Source organism: Alexandromys fortis, unplaced genomic scaffold, assembly GCF_014885135.2.
Source record: "Alexandromys fortis isolate MF-2015 unplaced genomic scaffold, M_Fortis_MF-2015_v1.1 scaffold_24, whole genome shotgun sequence".
NCBI classification, from domain to species: Eukaryota; Metazoa; Chordata; class Mammalia; order Rodentia; family Cricetidae; genus Alexandromys; species Alexandromys fortis.
In genome coordinates this window covers 3,407,609-3,424,880 of record NW_026067906.1, presented here as the reverse complement: position 1 = coordinate 3,424,880, position 17,272 = coordinate 3,407,609, and the positions used below count along the sequence as shown (strand labels likewise).

General features: G+C 36.6%; 1 protein-coding gene across 2 annotated transcripts in view; it reads left to right on the top strand.

Annotated features, from left to right (window-relative positions):
- Positions 1 to 17,272, top strand: part of Tmtc3 (transmembrane O-mannosyltransferase targeting cadherins 3) — a 46,377-nt gene that overhangs the window by 12,750 nt on the left and 16,355 nt on the right. For both annotated transcript variants that reach the window (XM_050135471.1, XM_050135472.1), the window contains exons 2-9: positions 598 to 819; positions 1,851 to 2,069; positions 3,532 to 3,631; positions 7,111 to 7,226; positions 7,660 to 7,832; positions 12,002 to 12,254; positions 14,184 to 14,332; positions 16,034 to 16,154. In XM_050135471.1, the coding sequence (XP_049991428.1) occupies positions 616 to 819; positions 1,851 to 2,069; positions 3,532 to 3,631; positions 7,111 to 7,226; positions 7,660 to 7,832; positions 12,002 to 12,254; positions 14,184 to 14,332; positions 16,034 to 16,154 (1,335 nt within the window). In that variant the 5' untranslated portion in view covers positions 598 to 615. The remainder of the gene's footprint in view (positions 1 to 597; positions 820 to 1,850; positions 2,070 to 3,531; positions 3,632 to 7,110; positions 7,227 to 7,659; positions 7,833 to 12,001; positions 12,255 to 14,183; positions 14,333 to 16,033; positions 16,155 to 17,272) is intronic.

Sequence of the window (17,272 nt, the reverse complement as noted above, 5' to 3'; positions counted from 1 at the left end):
CCTAGGGCATCAGGTCCTCTCTGGACTGCTGATTGCCAGGGGGACCACCTGGGGCTTCGCTCCAAGAAGCTCTAACCCCAATCCTTCAGCAGGCAAAAGCCAGCGCAGAGGCATTTTGTCACTACACGGCAGTCACTGCTGTGGACGTGGCAGGACCCAAGAACTACTTCTGCAAGGCTTAGACAAAGCTTAACAAAGCTACAGAAGCTCTGATTTAGATTAATTTTTAAATACATAAATTTTGAAATAAAAGCTCCATTAGTTTTGGAAAGCTCGTGCTTGATGTGCAGGCTTCCCACAAGATGCACTGTGTGTCTGCTTCCCAATAAGCCAGCCAGTGACAGCTGATGGGACTTCAGTGTTGAGTTAACTAGAGACAGAGGTCTAAAGGTTAGGTGGTGTAAAAGAAAGAATTTTCGCCTTAGAAATATGGAGTTAGGCAGTAAATTCTTCTTTACAAACAAATGGTATTTAAGCTGCTCTTTCTCTGGAAGCATTAATGTGTAATCTTTATTCTAAATATTATTTAACACTAAAATTGTAATTATTTGGGGGAGAATATTGTTTGTTTCACTTTTATCTTGCATGTTTTTCCAGTTTTGCTTATAGGAAAAGATGCTTGAAGGAAAGATGGCTGATATTAACTTGAAAGAAGTGACGTTAATAGTCAGCGTGGTTGCCGCCTGCTACTGGAACAGTCTGTTCTGTGGGTTCGTTTTTGACGATGTTTCAGCAATATTGGACAATAAAGATCTGCATCCATCTACACCTTTAAAAACTTTATTTCAGAATGATTTCTGGGGAACTCCTATGTCTGAGGTAAATAATCACTTTTAAATTTTTAATAAAAAATTAAACAAATTACAGGTGTAATTCACTTACCTCTAAAAAACAAATATAGTTTAATACTCATCACTTAATATACTTAGATAGATACTTAATTGCTAAGTAACCAGTATGCCAATGATATCCAACACAGGCCTCGCTTTCTTTCAGGAGTCTTGAAGATTCGCTACAGGAAATGCTAATATAAAGAGCTTTAAGAAAATCAGTTTCCAGATTTCTTTTCAAATGTTTGAAAGAAAGATTTTCCCCTAAAAACCACTGCAGCTGTGAATGTGTCTGTGTCCTACAGCTCCTTATCTCAGAAGCAGGATTTGTTCCACTAGCAGTGGACCGTGACTCACTTTCCTAGAAATATTTCCATATGAGACTTAACGTGTGCCGGGAGAGCAGCAGGTGTTACTGCAGGTCTGTCCCTGGCTCTCTCTCTTGTCCTGTGAGTCAGGCAACAGAAATGACGGATTAACTTAACCATTAGCATGGTAAATTCAATATAAATAGGTCAGTTTTTAAAGATAAGTACATGTTGCCTATTTCTCTGCAGTAAGAAAAGTGTTTACTTAAAATTATTTTGAAAGTCAGTGTTAACTTATTTAATTAGGATTAAACCCTTTTCATCATTGGGTCATATAGACGGGATTCTAATTTAGTTCTGTCATTCATTAGCTATGTGACATAAACTACAGCTTTTTGATGCTGAAACATTTCCCTGATCTGTAAAAGTAACTGATACCTTGAGGATAAATAATGAATGTCTTTGTCTACAGTACTTGTCAAGTCACTTTTGGGTGCAAACTGTTTTGAAACAGTGGATCTCAGTCATCATTCATGACATGTACCCATTCCTTCAATCAAGAACCTTTTCATGCGTCAATCACCTGATGATAAGCATAAATTCTTGTTTGTGGAGCTCTTTGATCATTGTCTTCATAATAAAAGCAATGACTGCTTTCTGTAGCCTGTAGTTCCAAGGTATTTTAATAACCTGTGCTTGTTTGTCCTTGTAGGAGAGAAGTCACAAGTCATATCGGCCCTTAACAGTGCTAACATTTCGCTTAAATTATCTGCTCAGTGAACTGAAACCAATGTCGTATCATCTCCTAAACACAGTTTTTCATGCTGTCGTTAGTGTGATATTTCTTAAAGTCTGCAAACTTTTTCTGGATAGGAGGAGCAGTGTGATTGCTGCTCTGCTCTTTGCTGTGCATCCAATCCATACAGAAGCAGTAAGTAAAACTGTAAAGTGATTAATGAAATCTCAGGCATTTCAATATTCCCAATTCAGTTCAGTCTTACTCTCTCCCGTGCACAGAGTTCCTATTACCGGTTTACGTAAAAGTTTTCAATTTAATATAGTTTTGAAGGTAATGTTTGTCCAAGAATGTATGTATAGGTGAAGTGATTGCATCACAAGCATGCGTACTTGAATTTGTATCATCAGCACCCATGGGAGAAGCCCAGAGTGGTAGCAGATTCTTAGAATCTCACAGTGTGGAGATAGAGTCAAGGGGATCCAGGGGCTTGATCTAGCTGATCCCTGGGTTTTGGGCTTATTGAGAGAACCTTTCTCCAGTGCAACACAGAGGACCGGAAAGATGGTTCAGTGCTTAAGAGCCATTGCTGCTTTGCAGAAGATGCTGGTTTGATTCTTAGCAGCCACGTGACAGCTTAAACCTTCAGTAATTCCAGTCAGAAGATGTAGTGCCCTCGTCCAGCCTCTTCAAGCACTAGGCAGACACAGTGCATTTAACACGTGAGCGCTTGTACATATAGGATAAGATAGATCTGTAAAGAGGTGAAACTAGAGAGCAATGGAAGAGGACGCCCAACATGGATAAATACATATTAATATATCATCAGCAATTATATATATATGTATATAATCTCTTATGGTTATTAATGAAAATGTAAATGAACATACTTTTTCCTATGAAGATATAGCCAAAATAATTTTTCTTGCCTATGTTGACACTCTAAAACGCTTCCCAGGGAAGAACTAAGAATACTCTATTTAGTTGCTTTCTTGTAAGCTTTTCTTTTTAAGCAAAAATGTTTTTGGGTCTCTCTATGACTCACTCTCTCTCTCTCTCTCTCTCTCTCTCTCTCTCTCTCTCTCTCTCTCTCTCTCTCTCTCTCTCTCTCTTTCTCTCACTATTATGGAACCATGTGGTATTCAGCTGAGTTTTTCCATTCATGTACAAAAGAGATAAATGGCTTCAAGTGGTACATTGAATTTCATTGCTTTAAAAAGCAGGATTTGATTTTGTGGGGTTTTTTATTAAAATAACTTGAAATTTCTTTAGTTTGCAAATTAGTAAATTTATAGCTTCATATTAAAAAACACTCATGTTAAGAAAATAATGCAGGGAAACTTAGGTTTTTAAAGAGTTAATCTCTATATTGTATTGTAATTACATAAGATGTTATAATTACGTGAAAGGTGGTAAAGAATATACAAAAACTAATATTTTTGCCAAGTTAAAATAATGACTTTGTTTTACAAGAATTTTTTTAGATTTTCATTCATGAATGATACCTAAATTTACCACATGAGGGCGCTCACATATTAACAAAATAGAGCTCTACCCTTGAAAAACTGAAGTTTTAGGTTTTAGGTTTTAGGTTTAGTCATTATACATAATAAAATTCAAAGCACTGCACTAACTTGAGTGCCCTGTCTTCTTCTAGGTGACTGGTGTTGTAGGAAGAGCTGAGCTTTTGTCGTCTGTCTTTTTTCTGGCTGCATTTTTGTCATACACTAAATCAAAAGGACCAGACAATTCCATAGGTAAATATCTGCCTAGCTTTTTTATTGTAGTTATGAAACTTAATCAAATAAGTTTATTTATTCATTCCAAGTGCTTCATAATTAAGATAACATGTGGGTTTGCCTTTATTTGTTGGGAGCTGTGAACCCCCAGATCCTGAATTTCTTGTAAACAACTTGTTTTCCCCTGATCTGAGTGCCTACAGCTGCTCTGAGCACGAGACCTTCAGGAGTTCCTGATGGCAGGAAAGTGGTTTCTGGTGGGTTTGGCTGGGGCGTGGCTATCTCTATATAATCTGCCCCTGAACACAATAAGGGGGCATTCTTGGGGCTTTGGTATCAGTGTAAAAGGTCTGCGTGTCGGTCTGTCTCTGCGTCTGTATTCTCAACCTCCAGCTCCCTTTCCCGAAGCTCGAGAACTGGGTAATAGCGCATCGAGCGCAGACACGGGGGCGCGGTGCGTGGCATTTATTGTTCCACGTTAGCGTGTATAAAAAATGACATAACATTGTCAATATTAAAAAAAATGGCAGGTTCCTCTCAATGATCAAATAACCCTAAAATGGAGGATTCAGAGTCAGTCTCAATTTCATCTGTTTTTTTTTTCTATAAAAAATGCAAGTACCAATTCTTCAGGTGTGTGTGTGTGTGTGTGTGTGTGTGTGTGTGTGTGTGTGCTGGAGCACAGGCACACACTCGTGACTTTTGGAGGACAGCCTCTGATATTGTTCCTCACTTTCCACGTTGAGACTAGTTCACTGCTGTGGACTAGGTCACAAGCTTATGGGAATTTTCTTGTCTCCATTTTGCTGTCGTAGCAAAGGGATCACATACATGCATCTGTGCCTGGCTTTACATTGGTTCCAAGGGTTTGGACTGAGGTCCTCTTGCTTGCACAGTGAGTGCATTAGCCACTCACTATTACCCCAATCTTTTAGTTTTCTTTGATAAATAATAGCTAATGACCCATGATAGTATTTAGGCAAAGTTCAGTGCCTGCTAGAATTTAACTTTTATTATGTATTGTCATAGGTAAATAAATCTCTACCGTGTGGCCTAATCTAGAATATATTTCATACATTAGCTCACCTTTTTTTCCCCGGGGCATAGTGGAAAAAAAGCTTCCTAAATAATCTTAACCTGTATTTAATTATTTTAAACTCCCATGTTTTTCCCTCCTTTTTTTTTCTTTTTTGGTGGTGGTGGCATTCCAATGCAGAATACTAAGATACTATGAATATGAATATTTTGTGTCTCTAATGGAGCTTAATGGGTCCTGGAGACGTAGCTTAGATGGTAGAAATACTTGCCTAGCATTTATAAATCCCTGAATTTAGTCCCCTGCGTTCTATAAAATTACACATAGTAGCATAGACCTATAATCCCAGCACTTGGGAGATGGAAGCAAGATGAGAAGTTCAAGGTCATCCCCAGGTATGATGGTGTAGTGAGTTGGAGGCCAACATGGCTACATGAGACCGTCTCTCAATAAAAAGGAAATAACATATAAAATCAAAATACTTATTTACAGAGTACAACATGATATAGTAATACATGTATATATAATGTAAACCTATCTATCTTCCTTGTGGAAAAGTTTGCAAAGTTCCTTATAGGTTTTTTTTTCAATTCAGTTATTTTTCATGATTTTTTTAATTATTGTTGCTATTACTTTTTACATCCCTGACCACAGTTTCTTCTTTTTCCTCTCCTCCCAGCCCTTCCCCAGTGTCCCCTGCGCCCCCTCCCAATCCACTTCTCCTCTGGTTCTATTCAGAAAAAGGCAGACCTCCCATGTATATCAGCCAAACATGACATATGTTTGACATGACACTTGTGGTAAGACAAGACACCTCCCCTTGTATTAAGACTGGACAAGGCAACCCAGTAGGAGGAATAGGGTCCCAAAAACCAGCAAAAGACTCAGGAGACAGCCCCTGCCCCCACTGTTATGAGTCCCATAAGAAGATCAAGGTCCACAACTGTGACATATATGCAAATGGCTTAGGTCAGTCCTATGCAGGTTTTCTTGTAGTCAGTTCAGTCTCTGTGAGCACCTATACGCCTAGCTAGTTGATCCTGTGAATTTTCTTGTGTTGTTCTGGAACTCTCTGGCTCCTAGAATTCCCGCTCCCCCTTCTTCAGGATCCTCAAGGTTCACCTAATGTTTGGCTGTGGGTGTCTTCATCTGTTTCCATTTGGATGAAGCCTCTCTGATGACAGTTAGTCTAGGCACCAGTCTCGCTAAGTGTAGCAGAATAACGTTACGCAATGACATGTCTTCTTCAGTCTTGTTTGGTTCTATCCTAGGTCTCTGGCTGTCCAGCCTGTGGGTCACAGGTGGGGTGGATGTCAGGCTAGGCCAGCTCAGCCCTGGTTCTGGGCCTGGGTGGTTACAGGGTTTGCCAGCCCACCAGCTCTCCCACACCTTCACTAACATGCTGAGCTCTCCAGCACTGCCCCGGGTAGCTTCCCACCTCAGCCCAGAGCCACAAGGCAGTTATGGTGAGAAATACATGATGGGGTATGGAAGAGAAAGATAGGTGGTTCGTGTCCTGTGGAGAAAGGCAGGGGTGATGAGGAGCAGGCTGAGGTTGGTGGCTTGCTTGCTATCCAGGGCCATGGTGTTGTCCAGGCCTGGTCTGCTGCCAGGACCCATGTCTTGCAGCTGCTGTCTTTGCTGATGTTCGTGGCTCCTGTTATCACCGAAGGCCAAGAGGATAGGGCTGCAGATATTTGTTCTGGTCCCTCGCAGACTGCAATACTAGGAAAAACTGGCCCTGCCCTCACCAGGTGCAGCACTCAGGAAAATGGGCCCAGCACCTCACCTGAGCAGAGTAGAGCTGAGCAAGATGGCCCAGAGGGTGTGAGAGGGGAGATCTGGTCCCCCCCCCCATCTGCAATGTGGTAGCGGGGAGAGAAAGATGCTCCCCCCTCCGCCACCTGTGGCAAGTGGGAGAGCTGGCCCTCAGGTCATGAGAGTGGAAGAGCTCAGTCACAGTGGCACCGGGCAGGGTTGTGCGGGCTCCTCGCTGCCTGGGACAGCTCACCCCTGTTACTAATTTTTAAGTAACTTGTATACCATTTTCTTTGCATTTCTAGCACCAAAACTGAAAGTGTTCCGTTCCTTACCGTCCTATTTTCCTATTGTCGCTAAGACCTGTATAATTCTAGAAAATTTGTCTTCATTTCTGGTTGATTGTTCACTAATTACCATGTTCAGTCCCGTTAATTTATCCAAGTTTATCCTTATTTTAAAAGTTGGTATTACCCTAGATGTTTTTTATCTCCACAAAACTCTTCAGGTTAAATTGTGCATCTTGATATTTTGTTTGAACAAAATAGTGTAAAAGGTGCACAGTTTAAATATATTATAAAATATAAAGTATTGGTCAATAAGAAAAAAGTTTGAGAGAAAGTTATAAGAATAATTTAAAATACACTTTTGTGACACTATAAAACTTTTGTATAGATTCATTTTTTCCTCTTCTTAATTGCAGCGTGGACCCCGATTGCACTGACAGTGCTTTTAGTGGCTGTTGCAACGTTGTGTAAAGAACAAGGAATAACAGTCGTCGGTATTTGTTGTGTGTATGAAGTGTTTGTGGCCCAAGGGGTAAGGAAAAAATGGAGTTTTTATTTTCTTTTTTATCCTAGCTAAACGATTTTAAACCTGATTCTCTAAATATGTCATTACATATAAAACATTCTGCTTAAAAAATATAAAAAATAAAACATTCTGCTTACTATAATAATAGCAAAATTTATAAGAAATAACTATATTTTACCCTCTTGCCCACCAGAAAATTATTACAGTATTATGACACCTTCATGGTTGAAGGACTAGGATCTTTTCTACAATTTGTGGAAATTCCTGGGATCCTGTGACACCATAGCTTAATGCTTGCCAGAGTACCGGTCTGGTCTCAGTGTTATCAGTTCCCCAAATTGTACCACATCACTTCACAGTTCTCACTTTGGGTCTAACTGCGTAGGTTTAGAATTAGTGCGTTGTTGGTGTCTGTCACTGAAACTGGTTTTCTTTTCAGTATACTTTGCCGTTATTATGTACAGTTGCCGGGCAGTTCCTCCGTGGAAAGGGCAGTATTCCTGTTTCTATGCTGCAGACACTCATAAAACTCATTGTCCTGATGGTCAGTACATTACTGCTTGTCGTGATCAGAGTCCAAGTCATTCAGTCCCAGCTCCCAGTGTTCACCAGGTATGAGATTGTTCGCTTTAGCTTTTCCCATTTTTTTTTAATAATAAGATTTTAGGTCATCATAAATGTTCCAGAAGGTCTTTAGTTTCTATTTAATTTTTCAACAGCTTTACTGAGATATCAATATAATCATAAAATTACATATACTGCTTAAAATAAACATAATTTCTGGTCTATATGTTTACAGTTGTGCGTGAAAACCCCACAGTAAAGATCATAATAGTGTTGTGTTCATATGGTGAGTAATTTTTGTCTGCTTTACCAAGTAATGTGGAGAGAAAAGTGTTCAGGTCTCTAACTAGACTTGTAAATTTGTCTATTTCTTCATGCAATTCTGGTAATTTTTAATTCATGTGTTTTTAACACTCTGAAACATTTAAAATTGTTGTGATATCTTGATGAACTAAGTAAGCCCTTTATCACTATGAAATGGGCTGTGTTAATGCCTAGTAATCCCTAATAATCATCTGCTCAGATGTTAACTGTTTTCTGTTAATGGACATGTAATATATAATTTTCTAGCACTTTACTGTTTACCTGTCTCCCTGCCTTAGTGAAGAAGGTTTCTTACAGAATATATGTAAATTGTCTTTCTTGTCTTTCAGATCTTTTGATGGGGTGTTTTATCCATTGGCTTTGAATGTAATGTAATGTAAATCTAAAGTGTTAGGATTTTCTCTTTGTCTCATCTCTATGTCTTTCTTCCAAAGATACTTACATACAGCTTCCTTGGGTAGACGTTTTTGCTTGGAATGTTTAACTTTGGAAGAATTTGAGTCTTTTATATTAAATTGTGGTGTTATTTACAGTGCTCTTATTACATTGCTATATCAACATTTTCCTGCTATGCCATTATTACTTTTCCAAGGAGGATTTTATTTGACACGTTGCTATCAGCAACAAATTCCTTCAACATTTGTTTCTAGAATTCTCTTTCTTTCACTTGTGCTTCTGCAAATACTTGTACTCAGTAGAGAATGTTATCTCAGCTATGCCCATGAGCTGCTCCAAAGTTGACTTTACTCTCTGGTATGCTTTGCCTTTATAGACCGATATTTTTAAGAAATAATGTATTTTGTTTCATTTCTACACTCAGACATTCCTTTCTTATGTCTCCCATAGTTTTACATGTATTTTTGTGTTCTGTGGCCTCTAATTGTATGTTTTAATGTGTATGATTTTTTTGGTCTGTTTTTGTTGTGCAAATTTTCTTGTCATTATGAGTTGTATTTATTAGTCATATACCTGATAATTTTTAAATGAAAGCAAAGCATTAAGAGTACATTGATATATTCCCATGAATCCTCTTGAAGTTTGTTCTGGGGTATATTTCATTTCTTTAAAGTCATGTTATCTTTGTTTGTTTGTTTGTTTTTCAAGACAGTTTCTCTGCTAGCTGGTGTCTGCCTTAGAACTAGCTCTTGTAGACCAGACTGGCTTCAAAAGATTGTGTTATCTTTTAATTTTTGTTTTTAAATTTTAATTGTGGAACCTTGGGATAGGAATTACTTTGTTTCACAAGAGCTTTCTGGTTAGTCTAACTTAGAACTAAACTATGAAAATTTCTAGCCAACCACTAGGTAACTATTCTCCAGATATTTTTTAATAATAGATTTTATCTCTAATTTTTATTAAGACATTCTTTCCTGACTATTAGCTTTGCTGTAACAACTGGAACAACTGTAAACTAGATAACCTAGAATCAACATGCCTAGCTTCTGGTGGTTGCTGGCTGTCACTGGTGTTCCCTGACTTGTAGCTTCCTCATACAAGTTTTATTTTATATAGCATTTTTATGTAGCCTTGCCTGTGTACCTGTTTGCCTTCACCTTGTAAAGGGCACCAAGTCATTGGACCTAGTGCCCACTCTAGTGTGACGATCTTAAGAAGTTAGAATCTGCATTCCATGGTTGCCTGCTGTAACATTAACCTTTTCCCACTTAATTACAGTTAAAATTTAAGATGAAATTTATGCTAGTCCCCCATAATTTTAAGTAACTGGTATTACATGAAGTAATTGAGGAGGGGAAAGAACCAACCACATAGTGATGTTTTTGTACATAGTACATTACAAGTTCTGGCTGGAAAAAATTAAATTCTTATTTGGATTCAAAATGCATTATAAAGCATGGATTATACAAAAAAGTTTCAGATTATTCTAAGACAAACATTTTAGTATTTTCCTGTAATTAGTTATTCTCAGCATTTTTTGTTGTTGTTGTTGCTGTTTTCAAGATATAATTTCATCTTATCTTTTACCTGAGTCTATCCTTGCTCAACTAGACTCATTTAGGGATTGGAAACAAGTTGAATTATATTTTTCTTACTTTTAGTTTTAATAATTTTGTTCTTTTTACCAGTAATTCTGAAAAATTGTTTGTATTTATGCTATATGAGTGTGTTTATTTGGTTCATACTGAATATAAATATATTTTTCAAAGTAAAAGCTTTTAAAGATGTACTTATAAATTATATGACCCTGAGAAATTGATTTTATGGTTTGGTTTGTTCAAACATTAATTCTTTAAATCGAATAATCTGTTCAGTTTTTAAAATGAGTAGTGTTTCCTCATGGAGGAAAAAGCTTCAAGTTCAGCTCTGACTCTCTGTGTAATCAACTGCGAAAGTTCTAAATGACACTGCTCAAGCAGTATTGATGTTCTTCTCAACCATTTCATAGTTTCCAAAATAAATCAAATAGGATAGAGGTTGCTACTTAATTTGTTTTAAAACAACTAACTGGTTTCTTAAGGAGTGTATGTAAATATAGTCATTTAAATTTAGTATTTGGATTTAAAACCAAATATGTAAACATATTCTTTGTAATTTACTTATTTTTTAAATTTTACTTAATTTGCAAAAATTAGACTAGTAATTAAATTCATAGTCAATATCTCATGATTTGGAGAAAACTATATATGGACATTTTAGTATTTACTAGGAGAAAAATGAGAACACAGAATGCTGAGTGGGCTTCCATGCTAAATACTTTGTGTTAGAATTGTGACTTTCAGTTTTGTTTCAAAGCAGGAAGAAAGTCCTAAGTGATGCAGATTTGTCTGCAGTGAAAAGACAAGGACAAATTTTTCCTAGGAATCATAATTGTTACTAGTATTTAGTCCTAAACTTTGATTCATACAGGATAACATTGTTATACATGCTAGAAGCTTCCATACAACAAATAAATCTGAATCTCATACAACTTGTTTATGGCCTTTAATTTGAAGGTCATGATTTAATGAAAGTACTTTTCCAGGCTGTTTCGGAATGTTATATTCATGTCTGGATTATTCTAGTAATTACTGAAAAGGACTGACCTGGATTCTCTTCAGGTGTTTCACCATCTCCATCACCTAGACATTTAACTTAGGCAGTTTGAGATTTTGAGTCAGATAGTAAGATTCTGAGGTACCTATAACACATTTTTATTCTTAAAAAAGATTTATTTTCACTGTATTTATGCATGTACCACATATGTGCAGACATAAGCAGAGGCCAAAAGAAATGTCAGATACCCTGGAGTTGGAGTTGTAGGCAGTTGTAAGCTGCCAGATTGGGAACTGAACTTAGGTCTCTACAAGAGCATTCCTAACTGCAGAGCCCCAATGTATTTATTCTCCTATTTAAGAGTATTGCACGTAAAGTAATTGTGTATTCTTCTTATATATTTAATAAATAAAATTTGTATCTAAAAAGTGGAGCTTGAGACTGCTGAGCTTGCTCAGTGGGTAAAGGCACTTGCCACCAAAATTTAGAGCATAGTTCCATTCTCAGGAGCCCACATGATGGAAAAAGAGAACCGAGTCAAAGGTTGTCCTTCTGACGTCCCCTTGTGTGGTAGTGCCATGCACATGCCCTCAATCTGATTCCTTCTCTTTCTCCCTTTCTCTCCCTACTAATTAAAAATACAAAGTCAAAGCCCACAACATTTAAAATTGGAGCTACTGTTTGCTATGTATTTAGTATATGCATATGTAATCGCCATACTTGAAAAACTAAGACAGGAGAATCCTGAGTTCAAGGTTGGCATGAGTTATATAAGCAGTAACTGTGTCTCAAGAAAACAACAGCTGGGATGTAGCTCAGTATAGAATGCTGGCCTGTTATTCAGTCAGTCTTCAGCACTGGGGAACACATTTTTAATGCTTTTGTTGTTGTTGTTTATGCAGGTTTGATAACCCAGCTGCTGTAAGCCCAACCCCTACACGACAGCTAACTTTTAACTACCTCCTTCCTGTGAATGCCTGGCTTCTGTTGAATCCTTCAGAGCTCTGCTGTGACTGGACCATGGGGACAATACCACTTATAGAGTCATTTCTAGATATCCGAAACCTTGCCACTTTCGCTTTCTTTTGCTTTCTGGGGGCTTTGGGAATATTCAGTCTCCGATACCCTGGTGATTCCTCGAAGACTGTCCTAATGGTAAGAAATCTTAACTACTTAAATAATGTTTCATTCAGTTGGTTACATGCGACATTATCTATAATTTATCCAGCGTATACTTCTAGAAGTATATTTCTTTGTAGATCATTCTCAACTTATGAACATATGTTAGATAGTTCTTACATAAATTATTAATTAAATTAATAATTAATCTGCAGGTATATTTTAGCATGCACAATTAGCTATCTAAAACAGCTAATAATATTTTTTTCTAATTTGATAGAAACAAATCAGTCAAATGCCTTTGCCATTCATTTTCTTTTTCTACATTTCTTATTCATAATTTAAAAGATGGTTATATTGTATACTTGTTTCCCTGGCCTAGCAAATAATGTCATGCAATGTGCAACTGAAAGTAATATAGATTTTAAGTTCTATTGGCAAGATTTTAATTACTCCCTAAGTGGGACTATGTTCAGAGACCTCTGATTATTTCAAATTAATTTTTGTGTATGTATACATTTTAATAACTTCCTCCTTAACATTAACTACTTGTTCAGTATAAATTTATGATTGCGACCTGTTTACCTGGTACTGTGATGAGAAGAGTTTTAATGTCCTTGTTTCCAGAGAGTTTGCAGTCTGAGAAACTTGTGACAAATGGATAACATACAGAAAAAGAATTTGAAAGAATGCAGAGTGTAGGAAAAAGATTCTTACACATGTGAAGTTAGATCTTGAAAACATCCTATTGGAGTTTTTGAACAGTCCTTTGAAGTTCAGAAGAAATGCTTAGGCCTCACTTAGACTTTTCCTTAGTCTGGAGGTGCTAATTGAAACCAGAGGATAGATGGTTGAGTATTGGGGGTGGAGGCCAAAACCTGGCAGAGGCCTGTCTCAACAAGGCTGTTACCAGTTCTCCATCAGTTGCTGCTTAGTATCAGTCAAGTCACATAGAGGGCACTCTTAATGGGTGCTGTGCAGTTCTGTTTGTTTGTTTGTTTGTTTTTCGAGACAGGGTTTCTCTGTGGAGCCTGTCCTGGAACTAGCTCTGTAGACCAGGCTGGTCTCGAACTCACAGAGATCCGCCTGCCTTGCTGTGCAGTTCTTAATGTTAATTCTCTCCTAGAAATGTATCTCCTAGAAATGTAGCTGAGTAATGTAAAAGAAGCTGAATTACCCCTGGACTCTGAATCCTAGAAAACAATCTAGGTAGGAGACAGACTCAAAAAAAAAAAAGGTAAATTTGAAAGTGTTAGATTTGATGAAATATCACTGAAGCGGTTTTATTGGAACATGAGAAAATGAGAGTTAGTTCATATCAAATAGACCATTGCTTGATATTTAAAAAGCATTTCATTTGTGTTGTGGAACTTTTTAGAAACAGATAATCACTGACGGATTGACTTTGTGATTTCAAGATTATTTGGTTGAAATATTAAGTGGCTTTCAAGCAAGTACTGGAACCATCCCAGAGTTGTCTTATGTGTCAGGGATGGAATAAATGGGGACAGATTACACAGTGGTACCCAAGTTTCCAGAGGCAGCGTGTTTAGATGTAGGTGTGCAGAGTACATTATGTGATTATAATTATAGTTAAGTGAACCTTTGTAGTAAACTTATACTAAAAGTTGTATTTCTCAGAGAACAAATAAAATATTGCTAATTATGTTTTTCATATGTCTAATGCTGTAAAAAGTATAGGGTTTAATTTCAAATGATGACTCGCAGAGTCCTTAGGCAGTCTCACAAAGTTCTGTGATTCAAAAACGGTGCCTCATACCTTGCTTAGGTACACACTGATGTTTGTTACTACCCATGCCTGACCTTTATGTTCAGTATTCATGATATTAGCATCTTAAATAGTCTACAAACTCATTTACTCAAAATAAATTATAAAAGCTTTTATTGTTTGTCATGTGTGTATTTTTTAATTTAATATGCTCTCTATCTTCTTTTTCATTCTAGGCACTTTGCTTAATGGCATTACCGTTTATTCCTGCCTCAAATCTTTTCTTTCCTGTTGGATTTGTTGTTGCCGAGCGAGTACTGTATGTTCCTAGCATGGGCTTCTGTATTTTAGTGGCTCATGGGTGGCAAAAAATTTCAAATAAAAGGTAAATTAAATCCTAGTTCGTCTGATGATTATTAAATTTAGAATGAAATACATTAAAATTTAATGTTATTATTTTAGTCTGTATGTAATTCAGTTTTATAAGCTGTACTTTTAGTCTTTTCATCTTGGTAGCTGTAACTGGAGTTAGAAAAGCTCTTCACCACCTGGTCACGTGGTGTTTCCTGTTTAATTGATATTATAGTCCAAGATGACAAACTGAGTCAGACCCAGGTGAAGACAGTGAGACTGCTATTGAAACTCAAGCACTTTGATATGCAGTGACTAAGATATGGTCATCCTATTAGAATCATATTGAGTTCTTAGTGTATATAAAATGGGTTTAGCAGGCATTCATAATTTCCTCTCACCATCTTCATTATAAAATAATGTGGGTTTCCATGTTGCTTTAACAGTTAAAGAACAGTATACTTAGAAACTAGCATAATCATAGGAGTTGTGTTCATTTAGTATATCAATAAAATATATCAAGCAAATTTTTAGTAGTCAAATAATATTAATATGATACTAAATTTTGATTTACAGCTGACTCTGTCTACACCACTCTTAATACCTCTTATGTATTACCTCCTCTTATATCCAGTCAAGACTCTTATTTAAAATTATTTCCATGGGTTTTATGAACTTTTCCCTTCTAATTATCTCATGAAAGTCCTAGCTCATACTCTTCCTACTATATCTACTCTGAATATTTCCAATTTTTTCTGCATTTTGCATCTAGCCTCTTTTGACAAACATGTACTCTGTAGACTTTCTTATTTGGTTTCACAATTTTCATCCATGTTTACCAAGTCTTTCTTGTAATTTCTACCAATGTATCCAGTCATTATCACTGCCAGTTTTTAGTACCTACTAAGTGCTAATGATATTTGTGATAGACAATAGATATTTAGAATTATTTTCTCTTTAACACACCTATCCTCCTTTTCATATGTAAAAATTGAAGCTCGTACTAGTTACCTGAACTGCTTGAAGTCACACAGCTTGTAAACAGAAGTGTTTATTATAATTTACATTGTAATTCTTCCAGTGATATTACCTGATCCATATTATCTTGTTCTGCATGAGTGAATCTGTCAAAATGCAAGATATTGAACCATATTAGAGATCCAAAGATAGACACTCAGAATATTAACTAAGTTAGATAATAGACATTGAAGTAATCATCCTGTTGTAAGTGAATTATTAGACATTAACAGCCAAGAGTTTGGGGATCTGTGTCTGTTTTATAGGTTTTCCTCTGTTTTTTAATAGACAGTTCTGACCTAAAAGTGTAAATAAAAATATTCAGAGAATAGAAAAGCAATATATTAGTAAAAATTTGCATTTGTTCCATATGTGTGTAGACTTTAAACTCTTGCATAGTCATTAAATATTGTTTATAATATATGAAAAGTTGTGTAGGTTCTATACAAATGTTTGCCTCGGACTTTGCTGTCATGTGGCAATTTTGTAATAGATCTTCAGGACCCAAAGAATGAATAAAATCTAGTGAAGACTCAATTGGAAGCCCATATTCATAATATTTAATTTGGGAGTGTTGTGCTCTCTAACTGTTGAAGTCATTAGAATGAATCAAAAATGATAATTTGGAAATATCTAACATATTTGTTGCCTCTTCTAAGATGTAAAATGCCTTCGGTGTTGATTGACAGTATTTTTTCTTCTTCTATCTTTTGAACAGTGTATTGAAAAAGCTCTCTTGGATTTGTTTGTCTATGGTGATATTAACCCATGCCTTGAAAACACTCCATCGGAATTGGGACTGGGAGTCTGAATATACATTGTTTATGTCAGCATTAAAGGTGAAGTATTGTTATTCAGATGACAGGAACATATGTTTTTGTGAAACCTATTTTTTACTATATTTTTAGGCAGACAATTAATTCTACTTTAGCCAAGAAGCAATAAATTGTTCTTATATAGTACATACCATAACCAACTCCCTAGGTGCTATTTAATTATATATCTAAAGAATATATAAGTAGTTCTAGGAGTGGTATACAAAATTCACGTGAAGGTCACATGATAAAATTTTTAAAAATAGAGCCAGGTGGGGTGGTGCATGCCTTTCATTCCAGAACTCAGCAGGCAGAGGCAGGTGGATCTTTGTGAGTTCGAGGCCAACCTGGTCTACAGAGTGAGTTTTAGGACAGGCTCCAAAGCTACAGGGAAACCCTTTCTCAAAAATCAAAAACAAAACAAAATTAAAATATAAAACTATATCTTCTTAGTTCATGGGTGCACAGTTTTTACCGTTTAATATCTTAATAGCAAGATAGTATAGGATATGACAGTTGACTGTGGTTTCTGTCCGGCCCAGTCATAGAGCTGTTCAGTCCCAAAGAAACACACAGAGGCCTACATTAAGTATAAACTGGTTGGCCTAGCAGCTCAGGCTTTCTTATTAACTCTTATATCTTACAGTAACCCATAATTCTTGTCTGTGTTAGCCACATGGCTTGGTATCTTTATCAGTGAGGTACTTTCATCTTGCTTCCTCTTGGTCTGGATGATGACTGCTGGCTGAGCCTCTCCCCTTCCCAGAATTCTCCTGTTCTTGTTGCCCTGCCTGTACTTCTTGCCTGGCTACTGACCAATAAGCATTTTATTAAAACAATACAAGTGACAAATCTTTACAGGGTACCAGACCATTGTCCCACAGCATATGACATCTCAGAGTTAGTGACTTTGTTGCTAATGGTATGTAAAATAATGAGTTCTATAATGAATTCATTATTAATTCAGTGAAGTGAAACACATAACAAAAGTGCCAGCCTACTGTGTGAAGGAGTACCACTGGCTCAGCACTATTGGGAACGGAGCTGGTAGACACAATTTTATTTAAAAATAAAATCCTCCCCCCCAAGCTCGTCTTTTATCCTTTCCAAATCTTGACTCTTTGTTTTTTGTTAATTGTATA